Source organism: Anser cygnoides, chromosome 34, assembly GCF_040182565.1.
Source record: "Anser cygnoides isolate HZ-2024a breed goose chromosome 34, Taihu_goose_T2T_genome, whole genome shotgun sequence".
NCBI lineage: Eukaryota > Metazoa > Chordata > Aves > Anseriformes > Anatidae > Anser > Anser cygnoides.
This window is the reverse complement of record NC_089906.1, coordinates 99,825-113,802: the sequence shown is the minus strand read 5'-3', so window position 1 is coordinate 113,802 and position 13,978 is coordinate 99,825. Positions and strand designations below refer to the sequence as shown.

Genomic DNA, 13,978 nt, shown 5'->3' with positions numbered 1-13,978 from the left:
CCTCCTGCTGGGCCTCGGCCTCCCCTGGGCCCCCTTCCTTGGTTCCTGTCGCTACAAGCGGCCTCCTGTCCTCCCTGGTGGGCCTCGGCCTCTTCTGGAGATCCTTTCCTTGGTTCTTGTCCCTGTAAATGGCCTCCTGTCCTCCCTGGTGGGCCTCGGCCTCCTCGGAGAGCCTTTAGTTGGTTTTGTCATGATAAACGGCCTCGTGTCCTCCCTGGTGGGCCTCGGCCTCCCTCGGAGAGCCTTTAGTTGGTTTTTGTCATAATAAACGGCCTCGTGTCCTCCCTGGTGGGCCTCAGCGCTGTCCCTTGTCCCTCCTGCTGGGCCTCGGCCTCCCCTGGGCCCCCTTCCTTGGGTCCTGTTGCTACAAGCGGCCTCCTGTCCTCCCTGGTGGGCCTCGGCCTCCCTCGGAGGCCCTGGAGCACGTCGGTGGCCTCGACACCGTCCCTTGTCCTCCCCGCTGGCCCTCGGCCTCTGCGGGGACCCTGTCCCCACGGCGGCCCTCCGGCGCTGTCCCTTGTCCCTCCCGGTGGAGGCCGGCCTCCCTCGGGGACCCTCTTACTGGTTTTTATTGTGGTTTTCTTTTTTTTAACCTTTTTTTATCGTTTATTCATTTATTTATATTGTGTTTTATTGTTTTTATAGTTTTTTATAGTTTTATTGTTTTTATTGTTTTTTAATTCTTTGGTTTTTATCGTTTTTTATCATTTTTTGTCGTTTTTTATCGTTTTCGATTGCTTTCTTTCATTGTTTTCTTTCATCGTTTTCTATCATCGTTTTTTAATCTTTTTTATCGTTTTTGATCGTTTTTGATCGTTTTTGATCGTTTTTTATCGTTTTCTGCCGCTTTCTATCATTTTCTATCACCTTTTTTATCATTTTTTATCGTTTTTTATCTTTTTTATCATTTTTGATCGTTTTTGATCATTTTTATCGTTTTTTGTCCCCGTAAGCAGCCTCCCGTCCCGCTCTTTCCTGGGGGGGGTTGGGGACATCCCGGTCCCTCAGCGCCATCCCTTGTCCCCCCCCTTGGGGACACCGGGTGGGGTCCCTGGGGACACCGGGATGTCCCCCCCCGGCCCCAGCCCCCCGAGCTGTCACGGGGCGGGTGGCCACATCCTGCCCCCCCCGCCCCCCCCCGCTTCTTCCTGCCCAAAATGCTGCGGTGGCACCAAGGGGGGGGGGGGGGCACGTGGCCGGGGGTGGCACCGGGGGGTGACACACGTGGGGGGGTGGCACTGGGGGGTGGCACATGGCTGGGGGGGGGCACTGGGGGGTGACACGTGGGGGGTGGCACCGGGGGGTGACACATGTCTGGGGGGGGGGGTCACTGGGGGGTGGCACATGTCTGGGGGGGGCACTGGGGGGTGGCACACGTGGGGGGTGGCACTGGGGGGTGGCACATGGCTGGGGGGGCACTGGGGGGTGACACGTGGGGGGGTGGCACTGGGGGGTGGCACATGGCTGGGGGGGCACTGGGGGGTGACACGTGGGGGGGTGGCACTGGGGGGTGGCACATGGCTGGGGGGGGGGGCACTGGGGGGGGGGACACGTGGGGGGTGGCACCGGGGGGTGACACATATCTGGGGGGGGTCACTGGGGGGTGGCACATGTCTGGGGGGGGCACTGGGGGGTGGCACATGTCTGGGGGGGGGTCACTGGGGGGTGGCACATGTCTGGGGGGGCACTGGGGGGGGGTCACTGGGGTGGTGACATGTCTGGGGGGGGCACTGGGGGGTGGCACATGTCTGGGGGGGTCACCGGGGGGGTGGCACCAGGGGCGTGACACGTGGGGTTGGCACCCGTGGGGGGGTCACCAGGGGGTGGCACTGGGGGGTGACACGTGGGGGGTGTCACTGGGGGTGTCACCCGTGGGGGTGGCACTGGGGGTGTCACCCGTGGGGGGGGTGGCACTGGTGGCACTGCAGCCATGGGCCAGGGCCGGGCAGGTGCTGAGGCGTGGGGCTGGGGGGGGGGCGGTTTGGGGGTGCCCCGTGCCCCCCCCCCCGGCTCCCCCTGACCCGTCCCTGTCCCCACAGGCGGGGGGGGGGGCCGTGGGGTCCCCTCGGGGCCCCCCGGGGCTCTGCCTGCTGCTGGGGGCGGCTTTTGTGGCCTGGGGGCTGCTGCTGGGGGCCCTGCTGGGGCGGCGTGAGTGGGGGGGGGGGCGGGGGGGACGTGGGGACAGTGGGGACAAGGGGGGGGGTATGGGGGGGTGGGGGCGTGGGGGGGCGTGGGGGAGGGGGGACATGGGGGTGCAGGGGGGATGGGGGGGGGATTTGGGGACATGGGGACAATGGGGGGAATATGGGGGGGCGGGGGGGTGGGGGGACGTGGGGGGGCTTGGGGGGCATGGGGGGGCATGGGGACATTGGGGGGTGGGCTATGGGGGGCTGTGGGGTGATGGGGGAGGGGGGAAATGGGGACATGGGGGGGTGGGGGGACATGGGGGGGATGGGGGGAAATCGGGGTATGGGGGGGGGGGACGTGGGGGGACACGGGGGGGGGTGTCACGGTGTCACCGCCCCCCCCCAGACGCGGCGCTGAGCCAGGAGCTGCGGAGCCTGCGGGAGAGCCAGGAGAGGCTGGAGGCCAACGGTGGGACGGGGACACGGGGGGACGTGGGGACGGGGTGACAGTGGGTGACGGTGGGTGACAGCGGGTGACAGTGGGTGGCAGCAGGTGACAATGGGTGACAGTGGGTGGCAGCGGGTGACAATGGGTGACAGTGGGTGGCAGCGGGTGACAATGGGTGACAATGGGTGGCAGCGGGTGACAATGGGTGACAATGGGTGACAGTGGGTGACAATGGGTGACAGTGGGTGACAGTGGGTGGCAGCGGGTGACAATGGGTGATGGTGGGTGACAGTGGGTGACAGTGGGTGACAGCGGGTGACAATGGGTGACAATGGGTGGCAGCGGGTGACAAAGGCGCCGTGCCACCCGCAGGCTCGGCGCTGGCGCTGGCGCTGGCGGCGCTGGAGGGGAACCAGACGCGGCTGCAGCAGCGCGGTGGGTGGCAGCGCCCCCCTCCCCCCGTGTCCCTGTGTCCCCCCCCATCCCCCCCGTGTCCCCGCTCGCCGCCCGCGTCCCACCGGTGTCACCCCGTGCCCCCCATGTCCCCCCAGGTACAGAGACAGCGGCGCTGCTGGACGGCCTGGCTGCCAACCAGAGTGCCACCAGGATGGCAGGTGGGGCGGGGGCGCGGGGTGGGGGCGGGGGGCAGGGGGAGAGGGGGACGGGGGGACAGGGGGATGGGGGACAGGGGACAGGGGGACAGGGGGACATGGGGACAGGGGGACAGGGGGACAGGGGACAGGGGACATTGGGACGTGGGGACATGGGGACGCGGTGTCGCGGTGTCCCCGCAGTGTCGGGGACGATGGTGGCCGTGTGGCGGGACCGCGATGCCACCCGCACGGCGCTGCACCAGCTGCTGCAGGCGCTGTGGGCGCACAACGGTGAGGGGGGCACGGGGGGGGGACATCGGGGGGATACAACATGGGGGGCACAACATGGGAGGGGACAACATGGGGGGGGGACACCATGGGGGGAACACCATGGGGGGGGACACCGGGGGGGGACATCATGGGGGGGGGGTACACACCATGGGGGGGGGGCATCATGGGGGGGGGCATCATGGGGGGGGGCACCATGGGGGAGGGGCAGCACGGGGGGGGGACAGCATGGAGGGGAGACAACATGGGGGGGACAACATGGGGGGACACTATGGGGGAGCAACATGGGGGGGCAACATGGGGGGCAACATGGGGGGGGGGGAACCATGGGGGGGACACTATGGGGGGGGGAACCATGGGGGGGGCACTATGGGGGGGAACCATGGGGGGGGCACTATGGGGGGGGAACCATGGGGGGCACTATGGGGGGGGAACCATGGGGGGGCACTATGGGGGGGGGGAACCATGGGGGGCACTATGGGGGGCAACATGGGGGGGGGGCACTATGGGGGGGACACTATGGGGGGGCAACATGGGGGGGACACTATGGGGGGGCAACATGGGGGGCACTATGGGGGGGAACCATGGGGGAGACACTATGGGGGGGCAATATGGGGGGGACACACTATGGGGGCAACATGGTGGGGGGGAAGCCATGGGGGGGACACCATGGGAGGGACATTCCAGGGGGGAACCACCGGGGGGGACACACACCGTGGGGGGGCACACAGGTGGTGACCCCGCGCCCCCCCGCCCCCCAGCCTCGGGGTGCCGCGTGTGCCCCCCCGGCTGGCGGCTGCACGGGGGGAGCTGCTTCCAGTTCGGCAGCGGCCCCGCGGGGTGGGCGCAGGCCCAGGGGGTCTGCAGGGGCTGGGCGCCCACCTGGCCGTCATCGGGGACCCCCAGGAGCAGGTGAGCACCCATGGGTGCTGGGGGGGGGGGGGCGGCGGGGGGGTGCGCAGGGTCCTGCTGCAACGGGGTGGGGGGCACCCGTGGGTGGGGGAATATGGATGCGGGGTGCTGGGGGGGAGGGGAGGTTGTGGGGGGAAGGGGGGGTTGTGGGGGGAAGGGGGGGTCGGGGGGGGGGGGTCCGTTTGTTGCCCCCCCCCCCCCAAGGCTTTCCTGGCGGGGCTGTCCCCCCCACGACTCCTGGATCGGGCTCCACGACCGCAGCACCGAGGGCTCCTTCCAGTGGGTGGACGGCAGCGCCCTCAGCTACCGGTGGGGCTGGGGGGGGGCACCGGGGGGGGCTGGGGGGTTATGGGGGGCTTGGGGGGTATGGGGGGGGCTGGGGGGCTGGGGGGACATGGGGGGCTTGGGAGGTATGGGGGGGCTGGGGGGGTATGGGGGGCTGGGGGGACATGGGGGGCTTGGGAGGTATGGGGGGGCTGGGGGTTGTGGGGAGTAATGGGGGACTGGGGGGGATTATGGGGGGGCATGGGGGGCTGGGGGTTATGAGGGGCTATGGGATTATGGGGGGGCTATGGGATTATGGGGGACTGCGGGGTTATGGGGGGGCTATGGGATTATGGGGGACTGGGGGGATTATGGGGGGGCATGGGGGCTGGGGGTTATGAGGGGCTATGGGATTATGGGGGGGCTATGGGATTATGGGGGGCTATAGGATTATGGGGGGGCTATGGGATTATGGGGGACTGCGGGGTTATGGGGGCTATGGGATTATGGGGGACTGCGGGGTTATGGGGGGGCTATGGGATTATGGGGGGGCTATGGGATTATGGGGGGCTATGGGGGCTGTAGGGTTAGTGGGGACTATGGGATTATGGGGGGCTGCGGGATTATGGGGGGGGCTATAGGATTATGGGGGGGCTATGGGATTATGGGGGGGCTGCAGGATTATGGGGGGCTGGGGCGGGCTATGGGGGAGCTATGGGGTCAGAGGGGTCTCTGTGGCTATGGGGGGGCTATGGGGGGGCCATGGGGTAGGGGTGCCACCCCCTGACCCCCCCCCCAAAAAAAAAACCCCCCCCCCCCAGGAACTGGCGCTGGGGGCAGCCGGACGAGGCGGGGGGGGGCGAGGACTGCGTGGCCATGGACCCCCGGGGGCGTGGGGGGACCGGCCCTGCGCCGCCGCCCCGGGGGTGGGTGTGCGAGCGGGCCTGGGGCTGCTGAGCCCCCCTCCGAGACCCCCCCCCCCCCCGAGCTCGGGGACAATAAATGTGTGTGGGACACCTGGGGACAGCGTGGGGTGCTTGGGGACACGGGGGGGGCACCTGGGGTGCTTGGGGATACCGGGGGGGCTCCTGGGGTGCTTGGGGACACGGGGGGGGGCACCTGGGGTGCTTGGGGACACGGGGGGGCACCTGGGGTGCTTGGGGACACGGGGGGGGGGCACCTGGGGTGCTTGGGGACGGGGGGGGGGCACCTGGGGTGCTTGGGGACACGGGGGGGGGCACCTGGGGTGCTTGGGGACACCGGGGGGGGGCTCCTGGGGTGCTTGGGGACACCGGGGGGGGCTCCTGGGGTGCTTGGGGACACGGGGGGGGGGCACCTGGGGTGCTTGGGGACACCGGGGGGCACCTGGGGTGCTTGGGGACACCGGGGGGGGCTCCTGGGGTGCTTGGGGACACGGGGGGGGCTCCTGGGGTGCTTGGGGACACGGGGGGGGGGCACCTGGGGTGCTTGGGGACACCGGGGGGGGCACCTGGGGTGCTTGGGGACACGGGGGGGGGCACCTGGGGTGCTTGGGGACACGGGGGGGCACCTGGGGTGCTTGGGGACACGGGGGGGGGGCACCTGGGGTGCTTGGGGACACGGGGGGCACCTGGGGTGCTTGGGGACACCGGGGGGGGGCACCTGGGGTGCTTGGGGACACGGGGGGGCACCTGGGGTGCTTGGGGACACCGGGGGGGGCACCTGGGGTGCTTGGGGACACCGGGGGGGCTCCTGGGGTGCTTGGGGACACGGGGGGGCACCTGGGGTGCTTGGGGACACGGGGGGGGGCACCTGGGGTGCTTGGGGACACGGGGGGGGCACCTGGGGTGCTTGGGGACACGGGGGGGGGGCACCTGGGGTGCTTGGGGACACGGGGGGGGGGCACCTGGGGTGCTTGGGGACACCGGGGGGGGCACCTGGGGTGCTTGGGGACACGGGGGGGGGCACCTGGGGTGCTTGGGGACACGGGGGGGGCACCTGGGGTGCTTGGGGACACGGGGGGGGGCACCTGGGGTGCTTGGGGACACGGGGGGCACCTGGGGTGCTTGGGGACACGGGGGGGGGGGCACCTGGGGTGCTTGGGGACACGGGGGGGGGCACCTGGGGTGCTTGGGGACACGGGGGGGCACCTGGGGTGCTTGGGGACACGGGGGGGGCACCTGGGGTGCTTGGGGACACGGGGGGGCACCTGGGGTGCTTGGGGACACGGGGGGGGGCACCTGGGGTGCTTGGGGACACGGGGGGGGGCACCTGGGGTGCTTGGGGACACCGGGGGGGACATTTGGGGACACAGCGGGGGGGACAGCCCCCCCCCCCCGCACCCCCTCCCCAGGACCCCCAAAGCCCCCAGACGCGAGGGGGCTCCCGTGGAATGGTTTATTGGGGGGGGGGGGGGGCACAGGGGGCGGGGTCACAAAGGGGGCGGGGTCATGGGGTCACGGGGGGTCACGGGGGGGACCCTGGCGGCCCCCCCAGCTGGGCGACCTCCGCCCGCAGCCCGGCCTCCTGCGCCGCCTCCTCCATCCTGAAGCGGCTGCCTGCGCAGACCAGTATGGACCAGTACGGACCAGTACGGGCCAGTACGGGCCAGTATGGCTCAGTACAGACCAGTACAGAGCAGTACGGGCCAGTATGGACCAGCCAGAGTCCCAGTTGGCACCCCAGTCCATCCCCACTGGGACGCCGGTCCCTCCCAGTTCGGGGCCCTAGTCCCTCCCAGTTCAGGATCCCAACCCCTCCCAGTTCAGGATCCCAGTCCCTCCCAGTTCAGGATCCCAACCCCTCCCAGTTCAGGATCCCAGTCCCTCCCAGTTCGGGGCCCTAGTCCCTCCCAGTTCAGGATCCCAGTCCCCCCAGTTCGGGATCCCAGTCCCCCCAGTTCAGGATCCCAGTCCCCCCAGTTCAGGATCCCAGTCCCCCCCAGTTCAGGATCCCAGTCCCTCCCAGTTCGGGGCCCCAGTCCCTCCCAGTTCAGGATCCCAGTCCCTCCCAGTTCGGGGCCCTAGTCCCCCCAGTTCAGGATCCCAGTCCCCCCAGTTCAGGATCCCAGTCCCTCCCAGTTCGGGGCCCCAGTCCCTCCCAGTTCAGGATCCCAGTCCCTCCCAGTTCGGGGCCCTAGTCCCTCCCAGTTCAGGATCCCAGTCCCCCCAGTTCAGGATCCCAGTCCCTCCCAGTTCGGGATCCCAGTCCCTCCCAGTTCGGGGTCCCACTCCATCCCCACTGAGGCCCCCCCCCCTCCCTCCCCCAGTCCCTCCCAGTCCCTCCCAGTGCCCCCAGTACCTTCCAGGCGCAGCCGCCCACCTCGGCCCCCAGGCGCTGCGCTGCCACCTCCCGCTGCCACCCTGCGGGGACGGGGACGTGGGGACAGCCCGGCACCCCCAGGGCCCCCCGTCCCCACATCCCCCCCACATCCCCCCCATGCCCCCCAAGCCCCCCCCATGTCCCCCCATGTCCCCCCCATGTCCCCCCAGGTACCCCCCATGTCCCCAAGCCCCCCCATGTCCCCACGCCCCCCATGTCCCCCACGTCCCCCCATGTCCCCCCACCCCCCATGTCCCCCACATCCCCCCCATGCCCCCCAAGCCCCCCATGTCCCCCCATGTACCCCCCATATTCCCAAGCCCCCCCATGTCCCCCACACCCCCCATGTCCCCACGTCCCCCCATGTCCCCACACCCCCATGTCCCCAAGCCCCCCCATGTCCCCCCACGTCCCCCCATGTCCCCCCCACGCCCCCCATGTCCCCAAGCCCCCCCATGTCCCCCCCATGTCCCCACACCCCCCCATGTCCCCAAGCCCCCCCATGTCCCCCCCATGTCCCCAAGCCCCCCACGTCCCCACGCCCCCCATGTCCCCAAGCCCCCCATGTCCCCCCCACGTCCCCCCATGTCCCCACGCCCCCCATGTCCCCAAGCCCCCCCATGTCCCCCCCACCCCCCCCATGTCCCCACCCCCCCCCATGTCCCCAAGCCCCCCCGCCCCCCCCCCCCGTACCGTCCCTCTCCTCCTGCTCCATCTCCCCCCGCAGCTCCTCCAGCCGCTGCCACAGCCGGGGCACTGCGGGGGGGGGCACACAATGAGGGGGGGGGGTCACAAGAATGGGGGTCACAAGTGTGGGGGGGGTCCCTGGGGGTCCCCCGGGGGTTGGGGGGTCGCGGGGGGCTCACCGCTCTCCTGCAGCCCCTCCTGGTGCTCCCGCAGCCGCAGCAGGTCCCTGGAGAGCCCCACGTCTGGGGGGGGGGGCACATATTGGGGGTGGGGGGGGCATGGGGATGGGGGGGGGAACCGGGGGGGGGTCGTGGGGGGGGTCAGGGGTCGAGGTCACTCACCCAGGGTCAGCAGCACCAGCAGGAGCCCGGCCCACAGCAGGAAGGAGCCCCCCAGCACCCCCAGCGCCCCCCCCCGCAACCGGAGCTGCACGGGTTTTGGGGGGGGGGGATGGGGGTCGGGGGGGGCACCGGCACCCCCGGGACCCTCCGTATCCTCCCGGGACCCCCGCCCCCAAATCCTCCCGGGACACCCCAATATCCCTTGGGACCCGAAAAGCTCCCTGCCCCCCAAATCCCCTGGGGTCCCCAAATTCCCCCCCCGACCCCCAAAATCCCCCTGGGCCCCCCAACGCCCCTTGGACCCCCCCCCAAAGCCCCCCAGGGACCCCCCAATGCCCCTTAGACCCCCCAAAACCCCCCAGGAGCCCCCCAATACCGCTTGGACCCCCAAATCCCCCTGGGGCCCCCCCAAATCCCCCTGGGACCCCCCAGTGCGCCTTGGACCCCAAAGCCCCCAGGACCCCCAAATCCCCCTTGGCCCCCCAAATCCTCCTGGGACCCCCTATGCCCCTTGGACCCCCCCCAAAGCCCCCAGGACCCCCCAAATCCCCTTGCCCCCCCCAAATCCCCCTGGGACCCCCAACGCCCCTTGGACCCCCCCCAAAACCCCCAGGACCCCCCCCCAAATCCCCCTTGGCCCCCCCAAATCCTCCTGGGACCCCCAAAGCCCCGGGACCCCCCAAGCCCCCGACCCCCCCCTTTGCCCCCCCCCCCCCACCTGCCCGTCCCCAGCCCATGGGTGCAGCGCCTGCTGCCGGCTCGGCCACGCCCCCTTCGGCCACGCCCACCGAGGCCACGCCCACCGAGGCCACGCCCCCAGTGCTCCACCCACGGGGCCCGCCCTGGATCCCCGGGGGCTCCGGGGATGGGGCCCCCCCTCCCAGTGCTTCCCAGTATCCTCCCAGTATCCCCCCAGTGTCCCCCCAGTGTCCCCCAGTGTCCCCAGTATCCCCCAGTATCCCCCAGTATCCCCAGTGTCCCCCCAGTGTCCTCCCAGTGTCTTCCCAGTATCCCCCAATATCCCCCCAGTGTCCTCCCAGTGTCCCCCAGTATCCCCCAGTGTCCCCCAGTGTCCCCCAGTATCCCCCAGTGTCACCCCACTGTCCCCAGTATCCCCCCAGTATACCCCCAGTGTCCCCCCAGTATTCCCCCAGTGTCCCCCCAGTGTCCTCCCAGTATCCTCCCAGTATCCCCCCAGTGTCCCCCAGTATCCCCCCAGTGTCCCCCCAGTGTCCCCCAGTATCCCCAGTGTCCCCCCAGTGTCCCCCCATTGTCCTCCCAGTATCCCCCAGTGTCACCCCAGTGTCCCCAGTATCCCCCAGTGTCCCCCCAGTATCCCCCAGTATCCCCAGTGTCCCCCCAGTATCCCCCAGTATCCCCAGTGTCCCCCAGTGTCCTCCCAGTATCCCCCCAGTATCCCCAGTGTCCCCCCAGTATCCCCCAGTGTCCCCCCAGTGTCCCCCCAGTATCCCCAGTGTCCCCCCAGTGTCCCCCCAGTGTCCTCCCAGTATCCCCCAGTGTCACCCCAGTGTCCCCAGTATCCCCCCAGTGTCCCCCCAGTATCCCCCAGTATCCCCAGTGTCCCCCCAGTGTCCTCCCAGTATCTCCCCAGTATCCCCAGTGTCCCCCCAGTATCCCCCAGTATCCCCCAGTGTCCCCCCAGTGTCCCCAGTATCCCCCAGTATCCCCAGTATCCCCAGTGTCACCCCAGTGTCCCCCAGTATCCCCCAGTATCCCCCCAGTATCCCCCCAGTGTCCCCCCAGTATCCCCCAGTGTCCTCCCAGTATCCCCCAGTATCCCCCCAATGTCCTCCCAGTGTCCTCCCAGTATCCCCCCAATATCCCCCCAGTGTCCTCCCAGTGTCCCCCAGTATCCCCCCAGTGGCCCCCAGTGTCCTCCCAGTATCCCCCAGTGTCACCCCAGTGTCCCCATTATCCCCCCAGTGTCCCCCCAGTATCCCCCCAGTATCCCCAGTGTTCCCCAGTATCCTCCCAGTATCCCCCCAGTGTCCCCCCAGTGTCCCCTCAGTATCCCCAGTGTCCCCCCAGTGTCTCCAGTATCCCCCAGTATCCCCCAGTATCCCCCCAGTGTCCCCCCAGTATCCCCCAGTATCCCCCCAGTGTCCCCAGTATCCCCCCAGTATCCCCCCAGTATCCCCCCAGTGTCCTCCCAGTATCCCCCAGTGTCCTCCCAGTGTCCCCCAGTATCCCCCCAATGTCCCCCCTCGCCCCCCCCCCAGTGCCCCCCCCTTTTTATCCCCAAAGGGGAAGTGAAAGGGAAGCGGCCACGTGCGGGGGGGGGGGCACGTGGCACCGGGGGCGGGGTGGGGGCACACGGGGACGGGGGGGTCCGGGGGGTCCCGGGGGTCCCAGCATTTGGGGGGGGCTCTCCCAGACCCCCCCCACCCCCGGCCCCTATTAACCCTTTAGTGACCACCGCTCCCCATCTCTCCCCCATCTCTTTATTGGGTCCTGCCAGCTCCTGGGGGGGGCGCTGAGCCCGGGGGGGGTCGGGGAGATCCGGGGGGGTCCGGGGGGTCCGGGGGGTCCCGGGGGTCCTAGCAGGTGGGGGGGCGCTCGCAGACCCAGTGCAGGGCCCGCTCGCAGGCCAGGTCGTCCCAGCGGCCGTCGGGCAGCAGCGCGGCGCAGTTCTGGCTGCGGCCCCCGTTGGGCTCCCCCGGCCCCAGGAGCTGCGGGGGGCGCGGTGAGGGGGGGGGGCGCGGGGGGGGCAAGGAGGGAGGGAAGGGGGGGGGGTGGGGGGGGGGGCCGGGGGGGATTGGGGGGGGAGTTGGGGGGGTCCTGGGGGGTGGGGGGCCGGGGGGATTGGGGGGGGTTTGGGGGGGGGTCTTGGGGGGGAATTTGGGGGGGGGGGGCCGGGGGGGGGGGGGGGGTCCTGGGGGGGGGGGGGTCCGGGGGGGAACTGGGGGGGGGGGGTGGGGGGTCTTGGGGGAATTTGGGGGGGGGGCGGGGGCTTGGGGTGGTCCTGGGGGGGGGTGGGGGGGTCCTGGGGGGAACTGGGGGGGGGGGAACTGGGGGGGTCCGGGACGGGGAACTGGGGGGACAGGGGGGAGTGCTGGGGGTGGGGGGGGCGGGGAGGGGGATTTGGGGGCAGGATTTGGGATTTGGGATTCAGGATTTGGGACTGGGGCTTTGGGATTTTGGATTTAGGATTTGGGATCTGTGGGGGGGATTTGGGATTGGGGGGATTTGGGGTTGGATTTGGGATTTGGGAATTGGGATTGGGGGATTTGGGATTGGGGGATTTGGGGTTGGATTTGGGATTTGGGATTTGGGATTGGGGGGATTTGGGATTGGGGGGATTTGGGGTTGGATTTGGGATTTGGGATTGGGGGGATTTGGGATTTGGGATTTGGGATTGGGGAATTTGGGATTGGGGGGATTTGGGGTTGGGGCGATTGGGGGTTGGGAGGATTTGGGGTTGGGATTTCGGGGTGGGATTTGGGATTTTGGCTTTAGGATTTGGGATTTGGGATTTGAGATTTGGGGGTGGGATTTGGGAATTGGGATTTAGGATTTGGGGGGGGTGGGACCTGGGGCTGCCCCCCCTCCCCCTTACCTGAAGCCCGGGGGGCCCCGTCCAGCCAGCGCCACCCCCCTCGCTGTCCTGGTCGCTGAGGCCCAGCCAGTACCCGCGGGGCTGGGGGGCCGTGCGCAGCACGAAGTCCTGGGGGGGCACGGCCACGTGGGGGGGGGGGCAGCACCCCCAGGACCCCCCTCCCCCCTTTCCCCCTCCATTCCCCCCTCCCCCTTTCCCCCCCCCGCCTCAGTTTCCCCAATCCCAACCCTGATGTTGCTGGGGGGCCTGGGGGGGGGGATTTTGGGGCGGGGGTCCCGGGGGGGCCCTAGAATTTGGGGGGGCTCTCCCAGATCCCCCCCCCGCCCCTATTAACCCTTTAGTGACCACCACCCCCATCCCCCCTCTCTTTATTGGGTCCAGGGGGGCGCTGAGCTCCAGGGGCCCCGGGGGGGGTCTCGGGGGGTCCCAGCATTTGGGGGGGGCTCTCCCAGACCCCCGCCCCCATTAACCCTTTAGTGACCACCGCTCCCCATCTCTCCCCCATCTCTTTATTGGGTCCTGCCAGCTCCTGGGGGGCGCTGAGCCCGGGGGGCCGGGGAGATCCGGGGGTCCGGGGGGTCCCGGGGGTCCCGGGGGGGTACCTGCTCGGCCGCGGTCTCCAGCACCAGCAGCAGCCCCCTGCGCCACGCAGGAGCCTTCGGCCTCGCGCCAGCGCCGCCCGGCCGCCGAGAAGTGGTAGCAGCTGGCCCCAAAGGGCACCCAGCCGGGGGGCAGCGCGGGCACGGCCCCCGCTGCGGGGGGTTGTGGGGTCAGGGGGGGTTATAGGGTCGGGGGGGTTGTAGGGGGTTACGGGGGCATGGGGGGGTTGTAGGGGCACGAGGGGCATCAGGGGGTTATAGGGTCACAGGGGGTTATAGGGGCCCGGGGGTTATAGGGTCGGGGGTGGTTGTAGGGTCGGGGGGGTTATAGGGGCACGGGGGGGTTATAGGGGGTTATATGGCCATGGGGGTTATAGGGGTACAAGGGGCATCAGGGCTTATAGGGTCACAGGGGGTTACAGGGACATGGGGGGCATCAGGGTTACAGAGATATGGGGGGGTTATAGGGCCATGGGGGTTATAGGGGTACGGGGGGGTTATGGGGGCATGGGGGCATCAGGGGTTATAGGGTCATGGGGGAGTTATAGGGGCATGGGGGGTTATAGGGGCACAGGAGGGTTATAGGGGGTTATAGGGACATGGGGGGCATGGGGGGGTTATAGGGTCGGGGGGGTTATAGGGGCATGGGGGGGTATAGGGGTATGGGGGATTATAGCAGTATGGGGGGTTATAGGGGGTTATAGGGTCACAGGGGGTTATAGGGTTGGGGAGGGTTATAGGGGCATGGGGGTTTATAGGATCGGGGGGTTATAGGAACATGGGGGGGCATGGGGGGGGGTTATAGGGGCATGGGGGGATTATAGGGGTATGGGGGGGTGCATC

The 13,978-nt window shown here is 69.6% G+C and overlaps 2 protein-coding genes and 1 long non-coding RNA gene across 3 annotated transcripts; 1 reads left to right on the top strand and 2 right to left on the bottom strand.

The window, feature by feature from the left end:
• The first annotated feature begins 1,933 nt into the window (after nucleotides 1-1,933).
• On the top strand, nucleotides 1,934-5,607 carry LOC136788253 (C-type lectin domain family 4 member G-like). The gene is made up of 8 exons (XM_066986456.1): nucleotides 1,934-2,148; nucleotides 2,533-2,595; nucleotides 2,947-3,009; nucleotides 3,126-3,188; nucleotides 3,369-3,458; nucleotides 4,217-4,367; nucleotides 4,572-4,676; nucleotides 5,453-5,607. The coding sequence occupies exons 4-8, from the start codon at nucleotides 3,182-3,184 to the stop codon at nucleotides 5,586-5,588; spliced, it is 489 nt and encodes a 162-aa protein (XP_066842557.1). The 5' UTR covers nucleotides 1,934-2,148; nucleotides 2,533-2,595; nucleotides 2,947-3,009; nucleotides 3,126-3,181; the 3' UTR covers nucleotides 5,589-5,607.
• A 1,418-nt stretch (nucleotides 5,608-7,025) lies between these two features.
• LOC136788220 (uncharacterized) lies at nucleotides 7,026-11,417 on the bottom strand. The gene is made up of 7 exons (XM_066986387.1): nucleotides 11,397-11,417; nucleotides 9,678-9,959; nucleotides 8,960-9,044; nucleotides 8,798-8,860; nucleotides 8,625-8,687; nucleotides 7,911-7,972; nucleotides 7,026-7,168 (listed from the first exon to the last, which is right to left on the bottom strand). Exons 1-7 carry the CDS (start codon nucleotides 11,415-11,417, stop codon nucleotides 7,067-7,069), a joined length of 678 nt encoding a protein of 225 aa, XP_066842488.1. The 3' UTR covers nucleotides 7,026-7,066.
• Nucleotides 11,418-11,511: 94 nt separating this feature from the next.
• On the bottom strand, nucleotides 11,512-13,280 carry LOC136788269 (uncharacterized). Its single transcript, XR_010827149.1, has 3 exons — nucleotides 13,139-13,280; nucleotides 12,537-12,644; nucleotides 11,512-11,649 (listed from the first exon to the last, which is right to left on the bottom strand). It is a non-coding gene; the product is annotated as an uncharacterized lncRNA (long non-coding RNA).
• Between the last annotated feature and the right edge of the window lie 698 nt (nucleotides 13,281-13,978).

Bases quoted from the DNA above. Each gene is read 5' to 3' on its own strand.
- LOC136788253 (XM_066986456.1), top strand. The intron at 3,459-4,216 runs GTGAGGGGGGCA...CCCGCCCCCCAG, and splicing joins GGCGCTGTGGGCGCACAACG to CCTCGGGGTGCCGCGTGTGC. The intron at 4,368-4,571 runs GTGAGCACCCAT...CCCCCCCCCAAG, and splicing joins TCGGGGACCCCCAGGAGCAG to GCTTTCCTGGCGGGGCTGTC.
- LOC136788220 (XM_066986387.1), bottom strand. From the start codon at position 11,417: ATGGGGGAGAGATGGGGAGCG. The intron at 8,861-8,959 runs GTGAGTGACCTC...CCCCCCCCCCAG, and splicing joins GCTGGTGCTGCTGACCCTGG to ACGTGGGGCTCTCCAGGGAC. The intron at 8,688-8,797 runs GTGAGCCCCCCG...CCCCCCCCGCAG, and splicing joins GGAGGGGCTGCAGGAGAGCG to TGCCCCGGCTGTGGCAGCGG.